At 48.5% G+C, this 16,941-nt stretch overlaps 2 protein-coding genes across 3 annotated transcripts in view; both read left to right on the forward strand.

Moving 5' to 3' along the window:
* The window catches only part of LOC117188099 (homeobox protein cut), a 46,394-nt gene extending 42,193 nt beyond the window's left edge, over nt 1–4,201 (forward strand). For both annotated transcript variants that reach the window (XM_033391430.1, XM_033391431.1), the window contains 2 exons: nt 1,241–3,012; nt 3,103–4,201. In XM_033391430.1, the coding sequence (XP_033247321.1) occupies nt 1,241–3,012; nt 3,103–3,262 (1,932 nt within the window). In that variant the 3' untranslated portion in view covers nt 3,263–4,201. The remainder of the gene's footprint in view (nt 1–1,240; nt 3,013–3,102) is intronic.
* Nucleotides 4,202–13,104: 8,903 nt separating this feature from the next.
* Nucleotides 13,105–16,712, forward strand: LOC117185930. The gene is made up of 5 exons (XM_033391763.1): nt 13,105–13,407; nt 13,638–14,916; nt 14,978–15,194; nt 15,264–15,526; nt 15,590–16,712. Exons 2-5 carry the CDS (start codon nt 13,640–13,642, stop codon nt 16,596–16,598), a joined length of 2,766 nt encoding a protein of 921 aa, XP_033247654.1. The 5' UTR covers nt 13,105–13,407; nt 13,638–13,639; the 3' UTR covers nt 16,599–16,712.
* The last annotated feature ends 229 nt before the right edge of the window (nt 16,713–16,941 follow it).

Here is a 16,941-nt window from a genome sequence, read left to right on the forward strand (position 1 = left end):
GATAGAATAGATATCGGTGCATGGTGCTGCCATAAATCATCCGCTCGTTCAGTTAACAGCGCACTATCATCGCTCGCCGAACAACACGAAATCACGGCCAGAAATACCCTTCAATTGATATTGCGACTGACTGCTTTTATTGGCCTACCTGATTAATATTAGCAAAGCAAAGCAAAGCAAAGCAGGCCGAAGGCAGTTGTCGCCCCTCCTAATCACATGATAAGCATTTACCATAATTTCTACCCATTCGGTGTGTTGTCTGATAGCTCTTCCTAGCCCTGCTGCTCTGCCTCTCCCACACCCTCTCATTTCCCCCCTGCTTTGTTGAGGTTCTTCGGGTGTTCGTGTCCGTATAGGAGCTTTGTGGAACGGCGATATGAAAATCAATTCAATAATACCCCCCCACATAACGTAAGAAGCGTCAACCCATTTTATTTACAATTAGGTGTCTGCCTCACCCAACCGCCAACCGCCTACCGCCCCACCCCCTCCTGCTGACCCGGGTGTTCGTGTGTTTTGAGCAGCTTAAGTGATTTGGGGCGCCTCCTTAGCTGATAGCAGACCCAGAAGCAGAAGCACAACCAGAACCAGAACCACAAAAAAAGAACCACGACAGAGACAAAGACAGAGACATTATCTATTACCGTTGGCGCAACAGACAGCAGACAAGAGACAAAGCAATATCTATGAGCATTTAATACGCGATACCCTAGAGGAGAAGCTATCCCCACCCTTTGGCGAATGAGTTTCGATTCTATTTCTGTTTGTTAAATTCAGTTTTAATCGCCATAAGCTGATGTGTCGCTGCCTATCAGGGACTATCTATTTATCGCCTTCGATTCGTTGCCATGAGGATGAGGAGGAATGAAGCGAGTAATGTGCAAGGGGGAGGGGCACAGTACGCAACAGTCAGTTAATATCGCCATGGGTCGGTCGGGCGGTATCAGACCCGGGTTCTATATCGTAATAGGCAATTTCGGAGTCGCATTCGCCTTCGCTCCTTTATGGCTAAGTAAATCCATGCACTTGAGGCAGTGCCTCCTCCCTCCTCCTCTGTCTGTGATTTTTATGACAGCCGCTTACTGGTTGGGTGGTTGGGTGGTTGACTGGGTGGTGGGTCTTAGTGCAGCTACTGTTGACAGTTGCTCATGTACAGCCCTCGTTCCATGCTCCAAGGTTCCATCGACTAATCCCCTGCATTTCGCTTTGGTTTTTCCCTTTTTTCCGTTATCGATGACAGGTAACCCTCTCGCAGATCTGCCGCAGCTCGCACCAGAACACGTACGCCATGCCCGGCGGGGAGATGACCGAGGATCTGCGCCGCAAGTTCGACCAGTGGTGGTCCAACCAGCTCTCGCCACAGGCGGCCATGGCGCCCAAGATGCTGCCCTTCATGACGGCTCCGTCGGCGGTACCCGTGCCCGTGCCCGGGGATATGGACTTCCCCGTTGGCTCGGCCATGGCTGCAGCGGCGGCGGCAGCAGCTGCCCATGCGGCTGCCGCTGGCGGGGCAGCTGTGAACAATCCTCTAGGATCGATGGGCAGTCGGGAGAGTCTGCTACTGGCAAACGAAGCCGCTGTTCACCATGCCACCGGAGGTCAGGCGGCGGCCGCGGGTCACCATAGTAGCATGCTGGTGCATCCTATGCATGCCGCGTCCATGCATCATCACCACCACCACGGAGCCACCCACGGCCACGGCCCACAGTATCCTAACCAGAAGACACGCATGCGAACCAGCTTCGACCCGGAGATGGAGCTGCCCAAGCTGCAGAAGTGGTTCCAGGAGAATCCCCATCCCTCGCGCCAGCAGATCCAGACCTATGTGGTGCAGCTGAATACCTTGGAGTCGCGCCGCGGTCGCAAGCCGCTCGACGTCAACAACGTTGTGTACTGGTTCAAGAACGCACGGGCTGCCCAGAAGCGGGCTGAGATGCGGGGCGGGAGTCTGGGCAGTGCCATGAGCGCTCTGGGTCATGCCGCCATGAACGGCTACCTCAGCCAGCACGCCCCTCTTGGCCAGAATTCGAGCAGCAGTGCCGGCAGCCAGCCGATGAGCATGGGGAATCTTTCCATGACGCACGATTATCTAAAGAGCCCCATGAGCCTGAAATCGGAGGACATCGACACCATGTCGCAGCACTCCGACGAGATGGAGGAGGAGCCAAGTCGCCCCAACACGCCCCAGTTGCCGCTCTCACTCACCACCCACGAGCGCAACCGCAGCTCGCCCCTGATGGACCAGGACGAGGAGGAGGAGGAGGATCAGGGGGATCAGCAGCAGCCACAGCGTGTAAAGAGCGCCGGCAGCGAAGTGATTAACGGGAATCTGAGAGAGACCGAGGAGGAGCGCCAGGAGAAGGCCAGTGACGTCCAAGACAACGAGAAGGAAAGCGCACACCACGTGGTGGAGGTGCCCCATTCAGGGGCCGAACCTCTGGTGGATGCCGCCTCCAGCCAAAACAACAACAACAACAGCAGCAGCCACTCGCACATCGAGCACGAGCACGAGGTCGTGAGCTCCACGCCGAAGCGCACCATTCCTAAGGAGGAGGAGGACGACCTGGACATGGACGATGACGAGGAGGACAACGAGAATGACGTGAGTCACCTGGATGAGTTCCGCTCGCCCTCACCAGACCTCTCTGGTGCCGTGGCGCCGCACAAGGACCAGCTGCCCTTTCCCATGGTTCCCAATTCGATGTTCTCGCAATCCTTCATGTACATGAGCCACTACATCCCGGCCTTTGGACAGGCGGCCGCGGCCCATCCGCACCATCATGCCGCTGCTGCGGCCGCTGCCGCCGGGATCCAGCCGAACGCCCTGATGGGGGGCGGCGGCGGACTCAACCTGTCGAGCATCTCGAACGAGGAGCGCCGGAAGCGGAATCGCACCTTCATCGACCCGGTCACGGAGGTGCCCAAGCTGGAGCAATGGTTCGCCATGAACACGCATCCCTCGCACAATCTGATCCTCAAGTATACGGAGGACCTGAACACCATGCCCTATAGGTGAGCTTCCCCATCCAAAGTAATCCTGTAATCCCTGTCAGTATCTTCGGCTAACTCCTCTGTTTCTCTGGTTTGATCTGCTCCTTTCAGGCAAAAGTTCCCGCGTCTGGAGAGCAAAAATGTCCAGTTCTGGTTCAAGAACCGTCGGGCCAAGTGCAAGCGCCTCAAGATGTCCCTGTACGACAATAACCAGTGCGGACAGCTGGGAGGCCTGAGCTCCTTTGTGCCCAAGTACGAGGAGCGGGATTGAGTCAAATAAATCCAAAGTATCCGAAGCATTTCTTCCTTGTAAATACTTGAGCGAGACACACACCACACACATACTATGCAGGCGCAGGAGTTATGAAAAAAACACTATACCATATATACTATATAAACTAATAAATAATCCCTAGTTTAGTCCACTCTAAGTATTATTAGACGGAAGGAACTAACCCAGTTACAAGTTACCAGTATGCGAAACAGATAGCGAAAATTAGAGCAAATAGATCATGTATAACTAATTTATAACCAGATAGACTTGAGCCCTATCACATATATCTAGCACTCTCCTCCACTTCTACTTCTACTTCTATCTATGTATCTATTTAGTTCTTAGAAATTCGATAGAGAGGGGCAGACAGAGCGGCAGCCCATTAAGAATAAGCAAACCAAAGAAAGCCAACTTTTTCGAGAGTCGTTGTCGTAGTCTACGATCTGCGATCTGTATATAATGAATGTTATTCTAGGTACGTATTCCTTAAGCATGGTGAATTTTTTTTTGGCCTAGTTGCATTAGTGCGAGTATCTGTATCTGCAGATTAAGTTTTAGCCTAAGTTTAGTTCTCCTCCGCCCTGCCTTATTTGAGAAGCCATCGCCCCTGTCCATACCTAGCACATATCCCCTCTTGGCATCCGCATATAGCATGTATAACATATGATCCGTTTCTTTCAATAACTTGGTATCTAATACCTAAGCCCTTCCACAATCCCCCTTTTAATTAACTAAAACTACACTCTGAAAAATAATAGTGTTTGATGAATTGTTCCATTAGTTACTTAAGTCTTTAGATCAGTATACAACTATTATAGTAATATTGTAATTTATTGCAAGCATCCACATACCTGCACACACACAGACACACAATCTTACCAATAAATACACACACACAAACACTCATAAACACAGATATCTTATATATATAGAAATATATAGAACTATATTCCCCAGCAATTATTAAATGATTAAATAAATAAAATTTGTCAAATTTATATGAAAACTGGTTTTTTAATGGGTAATCGAGAATGGAGAACGGGAAAATGGATGGAATCGGATATGTTCCAATTTTGAGTAACGTCTAAAAAATCTCTTGGCATTCTTGGTGGATGGCTTGGATTCGACTGCCAGACTCCCTGCAACTTCCGACGTAATCGTCAAGCGGATGACAACATTGACGTGATAACATGGCAGCATACGCATGAAAGCATAGTTCAAAGACTGTAACAATCTAAAGAGGGTATTCAAATAAATGGATAATGGTCATAGATCCCATTATTTAAATTGACTGAAATGTGAACTAGGTTTGGACCACTGTTTACCCATGGCAATCATTTCTAAAAAATATTTGAGAGGATTCCCCAAGACCAGCGAATCAGGAATACCTGCTTCGACGCTACAGTTGTTATTTAGTGTCTTCTTTGTTGCATTTATCATTTATATATTGTCACTTGTATATCTACTATATGCTATATATACAGACGTTAAATAAAAGACAGCGAGCTCCATGAAAGACTTCATAAATTGTGCTGGTATGCACTTCCTTTGAGGTGAGATTGGTGGATGGAATACCCCCACCATTACCCGCCATGGCCACTGGCACTTTGGGTCTAATGTGCTGCTGCAGTCGTAATGTGTTTGGCCATTTCTCATATGTGCTTTATTTCGCTCTTTTGCTCTGTCTTTTGGTCTTGTTTGAAATTTTTGGTAAGTAACTGATAAGCAAAGGGGAAATAAATATGCATACGTACAGCAGAAGCAGAAAAAAATGGCAAAACTCGTTTGAAAAGGAGCGAAGCACATTTAGCTTCGTTTCAGTGTGACTTGTGGCACGCGGCGTATGAGTTATCTGCTCGCCTGCCTTCCTCTCTCTCTCTCTCTCCGCGTCTTCCAACACTTTCCATCTCTTTCTAGCCCTCTTACATCTTCGCCGCAGATATGAAACAATTTATTAGCGCCAAAGTTTACTTATTTTCATTTCTTTATTTCGTTCGTTCGCCTTTGTTACATCCCGCAGACATTCGTAGATGGCAGGGTGTGGGTGGTCGCGGCGGTTCCTTGGGCTTGGGCAGGGTGGCAGGACAGTAGAGGGCATGGGGCGGGGCTCCGTGTGGTTACTAAATCAGGCACATTATTTCTGATTTTAAGTACATGTGTGCCAGGGAGTGTGGGTATTTATGTGTGGTGTGGATGGAGAAGGGGATAGAAGGGGCTGGGCATCATTTGTTATCGCAAACTTTTAAATTAAAATTGTAAGAAGGAGTGAACCAGATAGGTAATGGCGAGGGGTGGCTCGAGTCCCAAGAAGGCTCTTGCTTATAAATTTATAGAGCTTCTTTAGCTCCTGCATATTGGGTGTTCTTTTGATTTATGAATTTTGCAATAAGTCGAGAAACTGTTGCTTCAATAACGTTAACAAATGGTAGCGGAAACCATAAGGCATTGTCCTATTGGAATGGATATTGTTATCGGCAGAATACCCGCACTACAAATATGATCTGAATTATTTGAATTCCTGAATTATCGAGCATAAGTATCGAATATTAAGAACCTGCACATAGAACTTATTTTTCTCCATTTCTCTTTCATGATTAAACCTTTGAGAGGAGAACTGCACTTGATTTTTCTGCCGGAGCTTTGGAAATTTTCACGGATTTTCACGGATTTTCGAGTACCTGCTAGAATATTCAGCTATTAAAGATACTGCAACATTCCTTTCCTTACAGCACTTATTTCCTATTACATATTGTTCATTCCAGCAAATTCCCAACCCCTTTCGATCATAAATATTTACTGAAAATGTTTAATTCCATTCTAGACCACACTGGCGTTTTGCATGGAAGAGGATGGAGGCGCGTGGAGGTTGGGAATGTATGGAAATTTCGCATAACTTTATCCATTAATTAAAATTTCTAGCACCGCTCTGCAGCAACCGACCTGTGGTTGGCTCACGAATGAAATTACAGCCACGCCCACTCTTGCAGGTCCAAGAGGAAGGCGGTAGGCGCTCGGTTTTCGAGGGGTTTTAAATGGGAATACACGAAAACAGGTAAACAGGCGAAAAAGAAAACATTTACATAGCTAACTACGAGTATACCGCGTACTTGCGGCAGGCTGCCACAACTTTTCCCTTGGTCCAAAGGTGATAGACCGAAGAGAGGAGAGTCAGCCGCAGGACCTGGAGTGGCAGCATAAATCTTGCTTTCGAAAAGTTTTTCATATCGCCGTAATGATGCCAAATGGGGAATAAATCTGAATAATGCAATAATAATTAAGAGATGCTCAGCAGCACTCTCGGCCGGAAAATGATCAGAACTAGGGAAAAATTCAATCGAATTCGGCAAAGAATCGCCGAAGGGTGGGGAAGTAGACTTCTCCATTAGCAGATTCCATTGGTCCTTTTGCCACAACAGAACAAATTCCCATCAAAGAAAAATTTCTTAGCAGCAATTAGAGCGCACAAAACAAGAGCTACCATAAAGGAGACTCGCCTGGCTTCACCAGAAAGGATGGACAGCCAGACCCAGGCAGCCAGGACACTAGAGGGGACAGAGGACATAAATAGTTTTGCGGCTTTGACTGATATGCGGGGCAATAAAACTAATGAGCGCGCGAGCCAAAATAGTAGTTGACAGTGGTTTGGTGGTGGCGCATGGCCCCCCATGCGACCGGGGTGCGGGTGCGGGTCCGGGTCCGGGTCCGGGTACCGGTCCTTGCTTCCTGGGTACTGGGTGGTTGGTGGCGATTCATTTGCCAAATTGAGTGCGCAAACAAACCATAGCGAAAGTCAAATGAATATAGCGCAAGTCCAATTAAATGGTCATAAGTAATAATAATTCCGCTTTGATTTGTGACATTCACTTTGCAAGCAGGACCGCAGCGGTTCCAAACATGGTGGGAGGGAGGGGGGCAAGGGAGAGGCATCTTCCTTTGCAGGCAGACATCTTCAGTTTGCACCCGGCAAAATTAGTCCATGAGAAGGTTGCCAAAATAGAAGAAAAATACACTGTTCTGGGTAAGAGAGGTAATAAATTGAAGCTGGCTCATTATGTGGTTTACTCAAACTCAGTGTTTTTCGAAAAAATCACAGCTGAGATTAAAGGAGAATCGTGTTCGATCTTTCCTAGTTCCTTCTGAGCTTTCTGTATCGCATCCCACACTCTTCGGAATGCTCATTCTGGCTTAGTTATCCCCAGTTAGGATGGCCAATTAAAAGGCAATTCGTTAGTGAAACTTATCTCTTCTCGGACATACACAGATAGTTTCGGTGTCCCAAACTCCCCCTGACCCCTGACCCATGACCATCCCCGCCACCCTGTTGAGCTCATTAAACCTTTTTGGGAAACTCCGGAGACCGAGAGCCATCAAATGATAATAATTCTTGCTGGCCAAAGCCGGAGTGTGCCTCTGCATCTCTCAGACTATCGGACTGGGGTATAGGCATGGCTTACGTAAATAAAGGCGACCGACCCATCACCCATCCGGGCCGGTCTCTGCCATGTTCCATGTTAAGATATTGTATAAGAATATGACAAGGAGGGCTTAACTGGAGAGAGCCAGCTGACACGCACGCGTCCAGACGGGGCGAGAGGACTAGTGGAGGCCAGGACATGGCAATGGCATGCATACCCTCACATCCTTGCGAGGCTGCCTTGCCTGCATTGGGCGATTATTATTTATTTTCCTTAATTACGTCTTAGCATCCTCCTCGCTCTAAGGCGGGACAAGCACCTGCCTAGGAGGGAGGGAGGGATGTTCGTGCAACAGCCCCCCCGCCTATTCCGTGGCTCATGTGCTGTCTTCGTCCTGGCTGGAAAAGTATTTGCGTGGAAAATTGTGCGTCTTCCGAAAAAAGCGGAATCTGTGTGTGTGTGCGCTTGTGAGAGTCTCGCACATGCTACCGCTCTAAGCCTTCCCTTGTCTTGTCTTTTGGGGCACCTTATCCTGCATGCTGCATGCCCCCATTGCCCGTTGCCGCCCTCATCCTGCCACTCACACCCCGCTGTCAACTGTCGTTTGTCTTGGGCGCGTAATAAAAAGACTTAACAACGCGAGTTGTTTAATTATTATTTATGACACTCCTCTGGCTGGCCAGATTATTGCCCCAAAAAATGGGTGTTGCTCCTGGAGATGGCATCGTGTAGATATTCGGAGAGAAGCTAGCTTTTTGGCTGCCTTGATTTAGTGTCCCGACTGTGGTATAACGCGGCTACGACTATTTAAATCAATTGCAGATTCCATTCCAGGACCAGGTCCAATCTCAATTCATTTTCATAAAATCCAAAAAGTTTTGCCTTTGCTTTGCCTTTGCCTCTTTGCATCCGTAATTTACGATGATAATTATGGCAACTGCGAATGACCCCCCAGGGAGGCTAAGCCAAGGCCGACTCTGGCGTCCGCCCACTGGGCCCTGGGCACTGAGCGGATGGAAAAATGTAAAAATGATAATCCCATTGTCAGGCGATAATTCAAAGCAAGTCGGTCGCCTTCAGTGTCCACTCCGTGCCATGGCAGTCGGCGCAGTCGTCGTCCAGGAATCAACAACTAAAAGGTAAGAAATATTCTAATAAATATTCCTTTAGATTTATGTTAACTTTTTCTTCTTATTGAAGTAGCAACCTGTACGAGAATGCATCTGTGTAAGCTGAATCAATATGTGTGGATGTGCCTGTGCACTATGGGAAGACAGACAACTTTTTGTGGCAATAATAAAAACCAGGAAAAAGTTATTTTGACAAAAATGGGTGCGAGAAAAGCCTTATTTCTAATGGGAAACACAGAATTGTATTATGTTTTCACAGAATATTCCTTGAAAAAGTCCTGGGAAAGTGTTTAGCAATTTCCATTTATGTTCATTGCACAGCGTTTAGGGAGGCATACAAATAGCCAACCAACTTGTTGGGTACGACCTTGCCTTTGTTAATTTTAATTGTAATTATTTCGCGTCATTGCAACATCACTTAGAACCTAAGGTCTGAAGCTTAATTTTGACATAATTTTTTATGACCTCATTGTAAGCTTGGGCAGCCATAAATGCATTTATCTCCATATGGGCATACCCTTTCTGTCCATGCTTCCTTCAGTCAAAGGCAAAGCAGCAGAATCGCTAAGGGTTATCGTCAACAAAAGGCGTTGCACCATTGTTAATTTTAAACAAGAAATCGGCCTTTGCGATTGGCCTACTTAATTTGTCAGCTGATTTCAGACATACATATGCTGCGCTCGGTGCTTAAATTAAATAATAAATGAAAAGTAAAAATTGCACTTCAAATAGCACTTCCATGATGCAAGAAAAATTGTGCGTGTAAACAGCACATGGCTCTCGCTAGCGAACAGCTCTGTTAAACAGTTGGCGGCTAACAACTTTTTGAAAATGGGTTCTGGCCAGAAATAGGGGTGATCGGTCCCATAGTGCTTTGGTGTGTGTTTGTCTTTGTGTGTTGATGCGACAGCCAGAGTCAGAGTCAGAGTCTTAGCTCTGGGCATGAATTATGTTCTTAATTGGAAACGCTTGGCGCCAAAACACTTTGTGCTGATGCCAAAAAAGATTTGCTCATTAAACCGCCAAAGGACTTTCTGTCCCACTTGGCTCCACCACCCGTTCTGCTACTGTACTGCCATCTCCTTGGCTTGGCTGTCTCCTGGCTGGTGGTGCGCCGCAGGTATAAATTTCATAAAACTAATACGAATTGATTTATGACTTTCTTTGCCCGGCCTGGCGAAAGGCTTGCCTCCTGCTTGGCCGTGCTTTTTTATGCCTCAGCTCCAGCTCCAGCTGCAGCCCCGTCTCCGACTCTTTCTGAATTCCATTCCAGCCTGGCCGCTTAAATCTCTCCAAACCCCCGAGGAGATGGTGGAGGAGCAGAAGCAGGAACAGGAGCTGCTATCAGTAACTGGCATTTGCTCTAGACTTGGTCTTTGTCTAAATCTTTGCCAGGTTGTCAGAACAAGAAAGTTTTTTCCCGCCCTGTTCAAAAGGGGTGCGAGTGGGTGCGAGCGGGTGCCAGGGAGCCAGGGTGGTTTCGGTGGTTTCGGTTGGCGCGTCTTAAGCTTATAATTCATAAAGCATTTAAGTGGACAAAAATCGAAATTTATTGCTATTCAAGATATTTGGCCAGAACAGAAATGTTCGCTTTGATTCAAGCTAAATCAAGAGAATTCCAGGCATTAGGCGGGAATGTTTCATGCCCTACCCCCACCAACGAGCCACCCCACCCCACCTGTTTCAAGCATAACTGAATAATAATAAATATAATTGTCTAGAGGACATTCCCAGCTCCAGCTCAGGGAGTATGCAAATTGAAGACTCTTCTTTATCGCCCCCTTCCCGAGCTATAAATTGCTTCGTGTATCAAAAATATTCTACTCTGTGACGTATCGTTCTGCAGATAGAAGCAAATTGTTTTCCACCCAACCCCCGACAAAGGCTGACAATAAAAAAAAAACAACCTTATTCGGAGGGCGTTAAGGCATAAAAATATAATCAAAGCCCGGAACTAGGTCGTTTATGTGGCGTGAGTGTATGTGGAGGCATTTCTCTGATGAGGCCGATTAGAAGGAGTCATAATGGAAATGCTCCGACTCTGGCCTTGGCTCTGGCTATGGCTCTCTGGCGGGATATCTTTATGACATCTGAAGAAATGCTAAGCCAGCAAGATGCCCATGTCGCTGTGTCCCTGTAGCTATCCCTGTCCCTGTCCCTTTCCATTTCCATTTCCATTTCCAGGTCTCCATCTCAGCTGCGGACTTCCGTTCCAGCTGCTCTCCACCTGAGGAAGCCCAAGGAATTTCGCCTTTTCCCTTTATCAGTTTCCACTTTCTGCTGCCTCTGGCAGATGGACAGATGGGTGGGAGGCCGGACGGAGCCTGTAACTCTGCTTCCAGCTGGGACAGTGGGTGGGATGAGGTGGAGCGCTTATCTCGCGGACACCGCAGCTGTCATTCAACTGAACTTTAACTTTGACTGCACTCCGGGTGGTGCGGCAGGGACAGGGCCGTACTAAGTGCCGCGAAAATAAATAAAAAGCACTTCTTTTCTTATTAAAAAATCGCCTGAAATAGCCCAATAAAACGGAGCGAGCTCTAAGGCTAGAGGCTGCTGAAGTCCAAGCACCCAGTCAGCCCCAGATTAGACGAGACAGAAAATTCAAAATCAAAATCAATCCATTAACAAAAGCACACAGAGGACCGCCACGGAGGCAGGCTCCGTGGACCGTTGCGGCATTAACTTGTGATTTCAACTGTGCAAATTCCCAACGCCAGCGATGACTTTGCATCGCGGCGGCCGCTAATTATCCCATGCAAAGAAGGGGCATGGCATGCGGCTGGAGCAGGACAAAAGGCAAAGTCGCGGCAACAAAGCCGTTGCGCTTCATTAAAACGGCAAGGACACGGCCGTGGCCAGAGCTACAGCCGGAAGGGGGGCGGGAGGGATGGGATGCGAATGATGCGAGGGATGCGCTGCTCATTATCTGTGCAGTTATCCGTCCGCGACCGCGTTGCGTGTGGCAACAGAATTTAAAATGTGCCCGACAATCGCTCTCCGCTCTTGTCGCATTAAATAGTGGAAATTTTTTTTTGAAATATCAATGAGAACACCCATCGGTCGGCGGGGATTTTCGATGGGGGGTGGAGGATGGGGGACTTGTATCCTGACGAGCTTATCAGCCTTGGCATTACGCTGACTTCTGCATTCAACTTCGGCGACTTTGTCTGCCCCCATTCTGCACCCCACCCGATGCCAGGCATCCACTTATTTCTATTTGTGTCGTCGCTAACCATTTACAATCGTACCGTACTCTATTTGATACCCTAATCCTCGCAAAAAGTACATGGCTTATGGGAGCCCGTACGGATAGATATAATTAGCTGTTGCCTTATGATTTCTCGTTTGATTACGAACGAAGAAGTGCATCTGTGTGGGCTACTCAAAATTAATTGGGGAAATAAACCCAATTTTTGTATCTACAGATCAAAGAATCTTAATACTAGTAATTCCCACCCCCTTCGCTCGCTGGCACCGACGACGACGATCCAAAGATATATAGATGACTAATATAGGTACATATATCTTAAACAACTCTAAGAGTATACAATCTCCAATGGGTTTTTTTGATATAATTTTCCACTTTATTTTTTAAGATTTCACCCCACCTTGCCGCAAATATTTTTCTGTCAACACGTCAGTACCGAATGCTGTTGTTGTTTCCGACTCCTGTTTTTTCCGGATTGGAATGAGATGGGGGTGCGACGGGCTGAAGTTGGGTTCGTCTTATTTTTCATTTCGCATTGCATCTTTATCGCGCTGTCGTTGGTGTCGTTTCTGTTTTCCTTACGCTTCATTACAATACGAGAAAATCCGGTTAAAGGTGTCTGGAGGTCGCCTCCCTGCTCCGGCCGGGGTCCGCCCCTGGGTATGGGTAATTTTAATGCTCTATCAGGACGAAGTCGCCTCCATTTGTCGCCCGAATCTCGAGCAGTTTAAGCAGCTGTTGCAGCTGCAGTTGCACTTGCACTTCAGCGGCAGACAAGTCTATTCACTCTTAAACGACTCCAATTGTGGCAGTCCCAGACAGACATAGCGCGATGATTTGTTGACATTTTCCAACGAGGGAAAGAGCTTAGAAAATTTCGAAAAACGGTTTCAATATATTTAACGGTTCTCTAATCTTTTTATCGCCCTAACCAACACTTTTCCGTTGGGAAAAAAAATACTATCGGCGTGCTTTTTGCCTCAGCTTTTGCTTATCAGCGAGAGGGTTATCTTATCAGTCCAAGGGAAGCCGAAGCAGTCAGTCGGTGCCCATAGCCAACAGGTGAGTAATTTTTTCACTCTGCCAGTATTAGACAGTATTGCGGGCAGGTCGCTTGCACATCGAAGAAAAATCATTGAAAATTCCCCACTAATCCGAGGGCAAAGTGTACAATGCTGAGGGCGTGGCTGGCACGGAATGGCAGTCAAACATTAGAATCGTCGAATCTGCTTTTGAATCTGCTCTGAATCTGCTTTTCGATCCGATATTATTCATTTATTGGTGCTGCTCTAGTTTTGCGTCTCCGCTGCGAGGCAAGGCCGATAAGATAACGGGAGTGAGTGCACTGCGAAGAGGAGGAAATAACCCCAACAGAAATCCCAACAGGTGAATAAATCGTGTGAGTCCAAGCGAATAGTGACGTCACACAAGCGCCTTACAAATCGTCGCAATTTCGAACTGGAACAGAACACAAAAGCAGTTTAAATAAGAATATTGTGCGCTGATAAGAGTGCGGTCCGATGGAAATGCATGCGCAATAAGTAGCACCAGGAAGACATCGATGAGAAAACGTATTGGCAGGTCTTGTACTAGCATTCGTCTCGTCTCTCTTTCAGGCATGGGGCGAAGCCTGGAGCTGGTTCTGCTGCTGCTGCAGCTGGGATCGCTTCTACCCAGCACATTGGCCGTAAACTGTCCGTGGCCGTGCAGATGCACCTGGATTGTGGACAGCCTGTACGCGGATTGTTCGCGAAAGGACCTGCAGACGTACCCTGACTTTGACAATGTGCCCGTGGAGCACTTGGATCTGTCGGGGAACCAGTTTACCGAGTTCCCCACCCAGTACGCCGATATAGATTCCCTGATCTACATGGATCTGTCCAACAACCAGATCTCCGCTCTCGATGGCAAGGCCTTTATCGGTTTCACCTCCCTGCGAACTCTTTTGCTGGCCAACAACTCCATAGCCCGATGGATAGATCTCAGCCCCAGTGAGTCCTTCAAGTACACGCCCAGTCTGAAGCGGCTGAGCCTCAGCGGCAACCATTTGGGCAGCTTTGGCAGCGAGGAGATGTACCAGCAGCTGCACAGCCAGTCCCTAACGGAGCTGGAGATATCCTCGTGCGGCATTTCCTCCGTGGGCGGGGACCTGCTCGTCAATCAACTACCCAATCTGGAACGCCTGACTCTATCCAATAACAAGCTGGTCCAATTGGCGGCGCTGCCCTCGCGCAGCCTGAGGATGCTCGACCTGAGCAACTGCAGCATTCAACGCCTGTCCAGCCCCTTTCTCGATTCGCTGCCCAACCTGGAGACCCTAAACCTGTCGAGAAATACGCAACTGCAGTTCGGCGTCCTCGACGAAGACCTCATTTTGGCCTATGAGCTGCGACGACTGGACGTCTCCTACTGCAACCTTGACCAAATCGATCTCAGCGGGCTGCCGGTGCTCACGGAGGTGCGACTGCGGGGCAACCTTCTGCGGGTGGTGGACAACGAGACCTTTGCCAATAACACCATGCTGGAGGTGCTCGATCTCTCGCAGAACGTGTTGCGCCTCATTGGGCAGGATGCCTTCAGCAACTTGCGGCGTTTGAAGGAGCTGAATCTGGCCTTCAATGAGATAGCTCGCCTCGACCGCAACTTTATACGCAACAACGATGTGCTCGTGGAGCTCAATCTCAGCCGGAATGTCCTCCAAAAGCTGACCAGGATCGTTTCCAACTCCCTGCGCACCATTAACATGAGCTGGTGCGAGATCACCTCCATTGAGAGCTCCTCCCTGTCGAGTCTCTCGGCCATACAGAAGCTGGACCTGTCCAACAATCTTATCAGTGACATCCCAAGCAACATGAGATCGGAAACATTGCAGCAGCTGAGCCTGGCCAACTGCAGGTAAGAACAGTCTGCTTTCTAATTGTATTTGTGGCAATACTAATTTGAATTCCGGTCATAGGCTCTCTACAGTACGAAATAATACCTTCAGGGAGTTCCCTGAACTGGCAGACCTCCACCTGAATGGAAACCGCCTGACCAGTCCCATTCCCCCTTTATATTTCCGAAGCAACAAATTCCTGGATCAGCTCTGGCTGGGCGACAATCCCTGGATCTGTGACTGCCATAATGCCCTCTTTGTGGAGTTCTACGACTTTCTCACAACCAAACCAGTCAAGGTAGGATAAAGTCACCATCTGTAGGATTATGACTATGATTATGATTGGATTAACACTGTCATTCTTTAGATCAAGGATAGGAATCACTTGCGCTGCGCCGCTCCGGCCATTTTCTATGGCAAACTATGGGAGTATGCTTGCGCGGATGTGTGGATGGTAAATGCGAGGAGCACCAGCAGCGGGGAGAAGGCCTGGGGCATCATCATGTTAACTCTGCTCCTGCTCGGGGGTATGGTCCTCGGCTATGCCTGCATGCAAAAGTTCCTAAAGAAACGGAAGCGGAATCAGAATCACAGGGAATATGCCGAGAATGACGACGAACTGCGTCGTATGTAAGAACTATCCTATCATCAGCTATATAGAAGAGTATTACGAGTATTTATCGCCCTTTTCAGACGAGACCTCAACGACCGCATCCTTTTGGAAGAAGCTACCCCCAGCCTGCAGCAGGCACAGGAGATCAGTCTGCTTCCCTCCTACGAAGACGCCCTACGCATGCCCAAACTGGAGCGACCCGTCAAGTCGATGGTGGATCTCTCGGGAAGCAACAGGCCGCAGTCACGAAAGCTTCGTCGCTCCCAGACCCAGGCCGACGGCGATGCCTCCCAGTCTGAGGGCGAGGACGGACTGCAGCTGGACACGCGCCAGAGATTCCGCAGCGTGGAGATGCTCTCCAACAGGGACAAGGAACGGACAGCCCAGTACGGTCCGCGCAGGCGCACCGGCTACATGGAGTACAACCAATCGGGCAGTCGTCGCTTAAGCATCGAGGACTCGCGCTTCCCGGCGGCGCACCTGAAGACACAAAACCTGCAGAGCGCCGAGCAGATTGGGAACTTCCAGAGCTACGAGAACAGTCCATACACTAAGCGCAGGCCAAAGATTGCCGAGATCCCGCCCTTTAAGCGGATCAACATGATGGGCGCCAGCGTGGAGTTCCTCACCGATCCCGAGTACGACGATGTGAGCAGTAAGCCTGGCAGTCCCTTTGCTAAGCGAAGGCCCAAGCTGCCCGCTCCACCCACTATGAAGGTCAGCGCACAGGTCTACACCATGCAGCAGCAGCATGAACAACAGAATCCTGCCACAGGCCAGCTGGACCCGGCCATTGAGGACTACTTCAGCTCCACCCAGAAGGCCGCCTCCTCGTCCACCATCGCCAGCGACTTCCAAGAGCTGCTGGCGCCCGAGCTGACCTCCCTGCCCGATGAAAATCGATCAAATGCGTCCACCTCGGATACCGAGCAGGACCTGGAGCGCGGAAAGCGCAAGAAGCGGAAGAACTCGGCCAGCGCTCGTCGCGTCTCTGGCAGCTTCTCCGCCGCCACGGCCGCCGAGAGCACCTCCAGTGACTCGGAGCGCAACGTCCAAGTACACAAGCCAATGCGAGAGACTTTATTCTAGCCCCCAAACACACATTCCATTCGTTAATCGTCCCAGACCTGTTAGTTTCTCCCTAAGTCTATTTAAACGCACCGCGCCACCATTGCATAACCAAATAAACTTACATTAATCGTTTTCATTTTGAATCGAAATCAGCGGTGTGAAATGCTGAATTTGACGACATATGGATTAAACTTTGGTGGTATTCTTAATTACAATCTTCATCACATCTTACATTTAATTCTACTAGCCCGTGGTCGTGTTCTTATCAGTACCGATTCGCGCGCAGTATCGTTTTGAAATTTTCATTTCATGTGTTACATTTCTGTTTTCGTTTTCCAACACTGAAATTGTTCAGCACCTG

The sequence above is a fragment of the Drosophila miranda genome, chromosome 3 (genome assembly GCF_003369915.1).
Source record: "Drosophila miranda strain MSH22 chromosome 3, D.miranda_PacBio2.1, whole genome shotgun sequence".
Lineage (NCBI taxonomy): Eukaryota > Metazoa > Arthropoda > Insecta > Diptera > Drosophilidae > Drosophila > Drosophila miranda.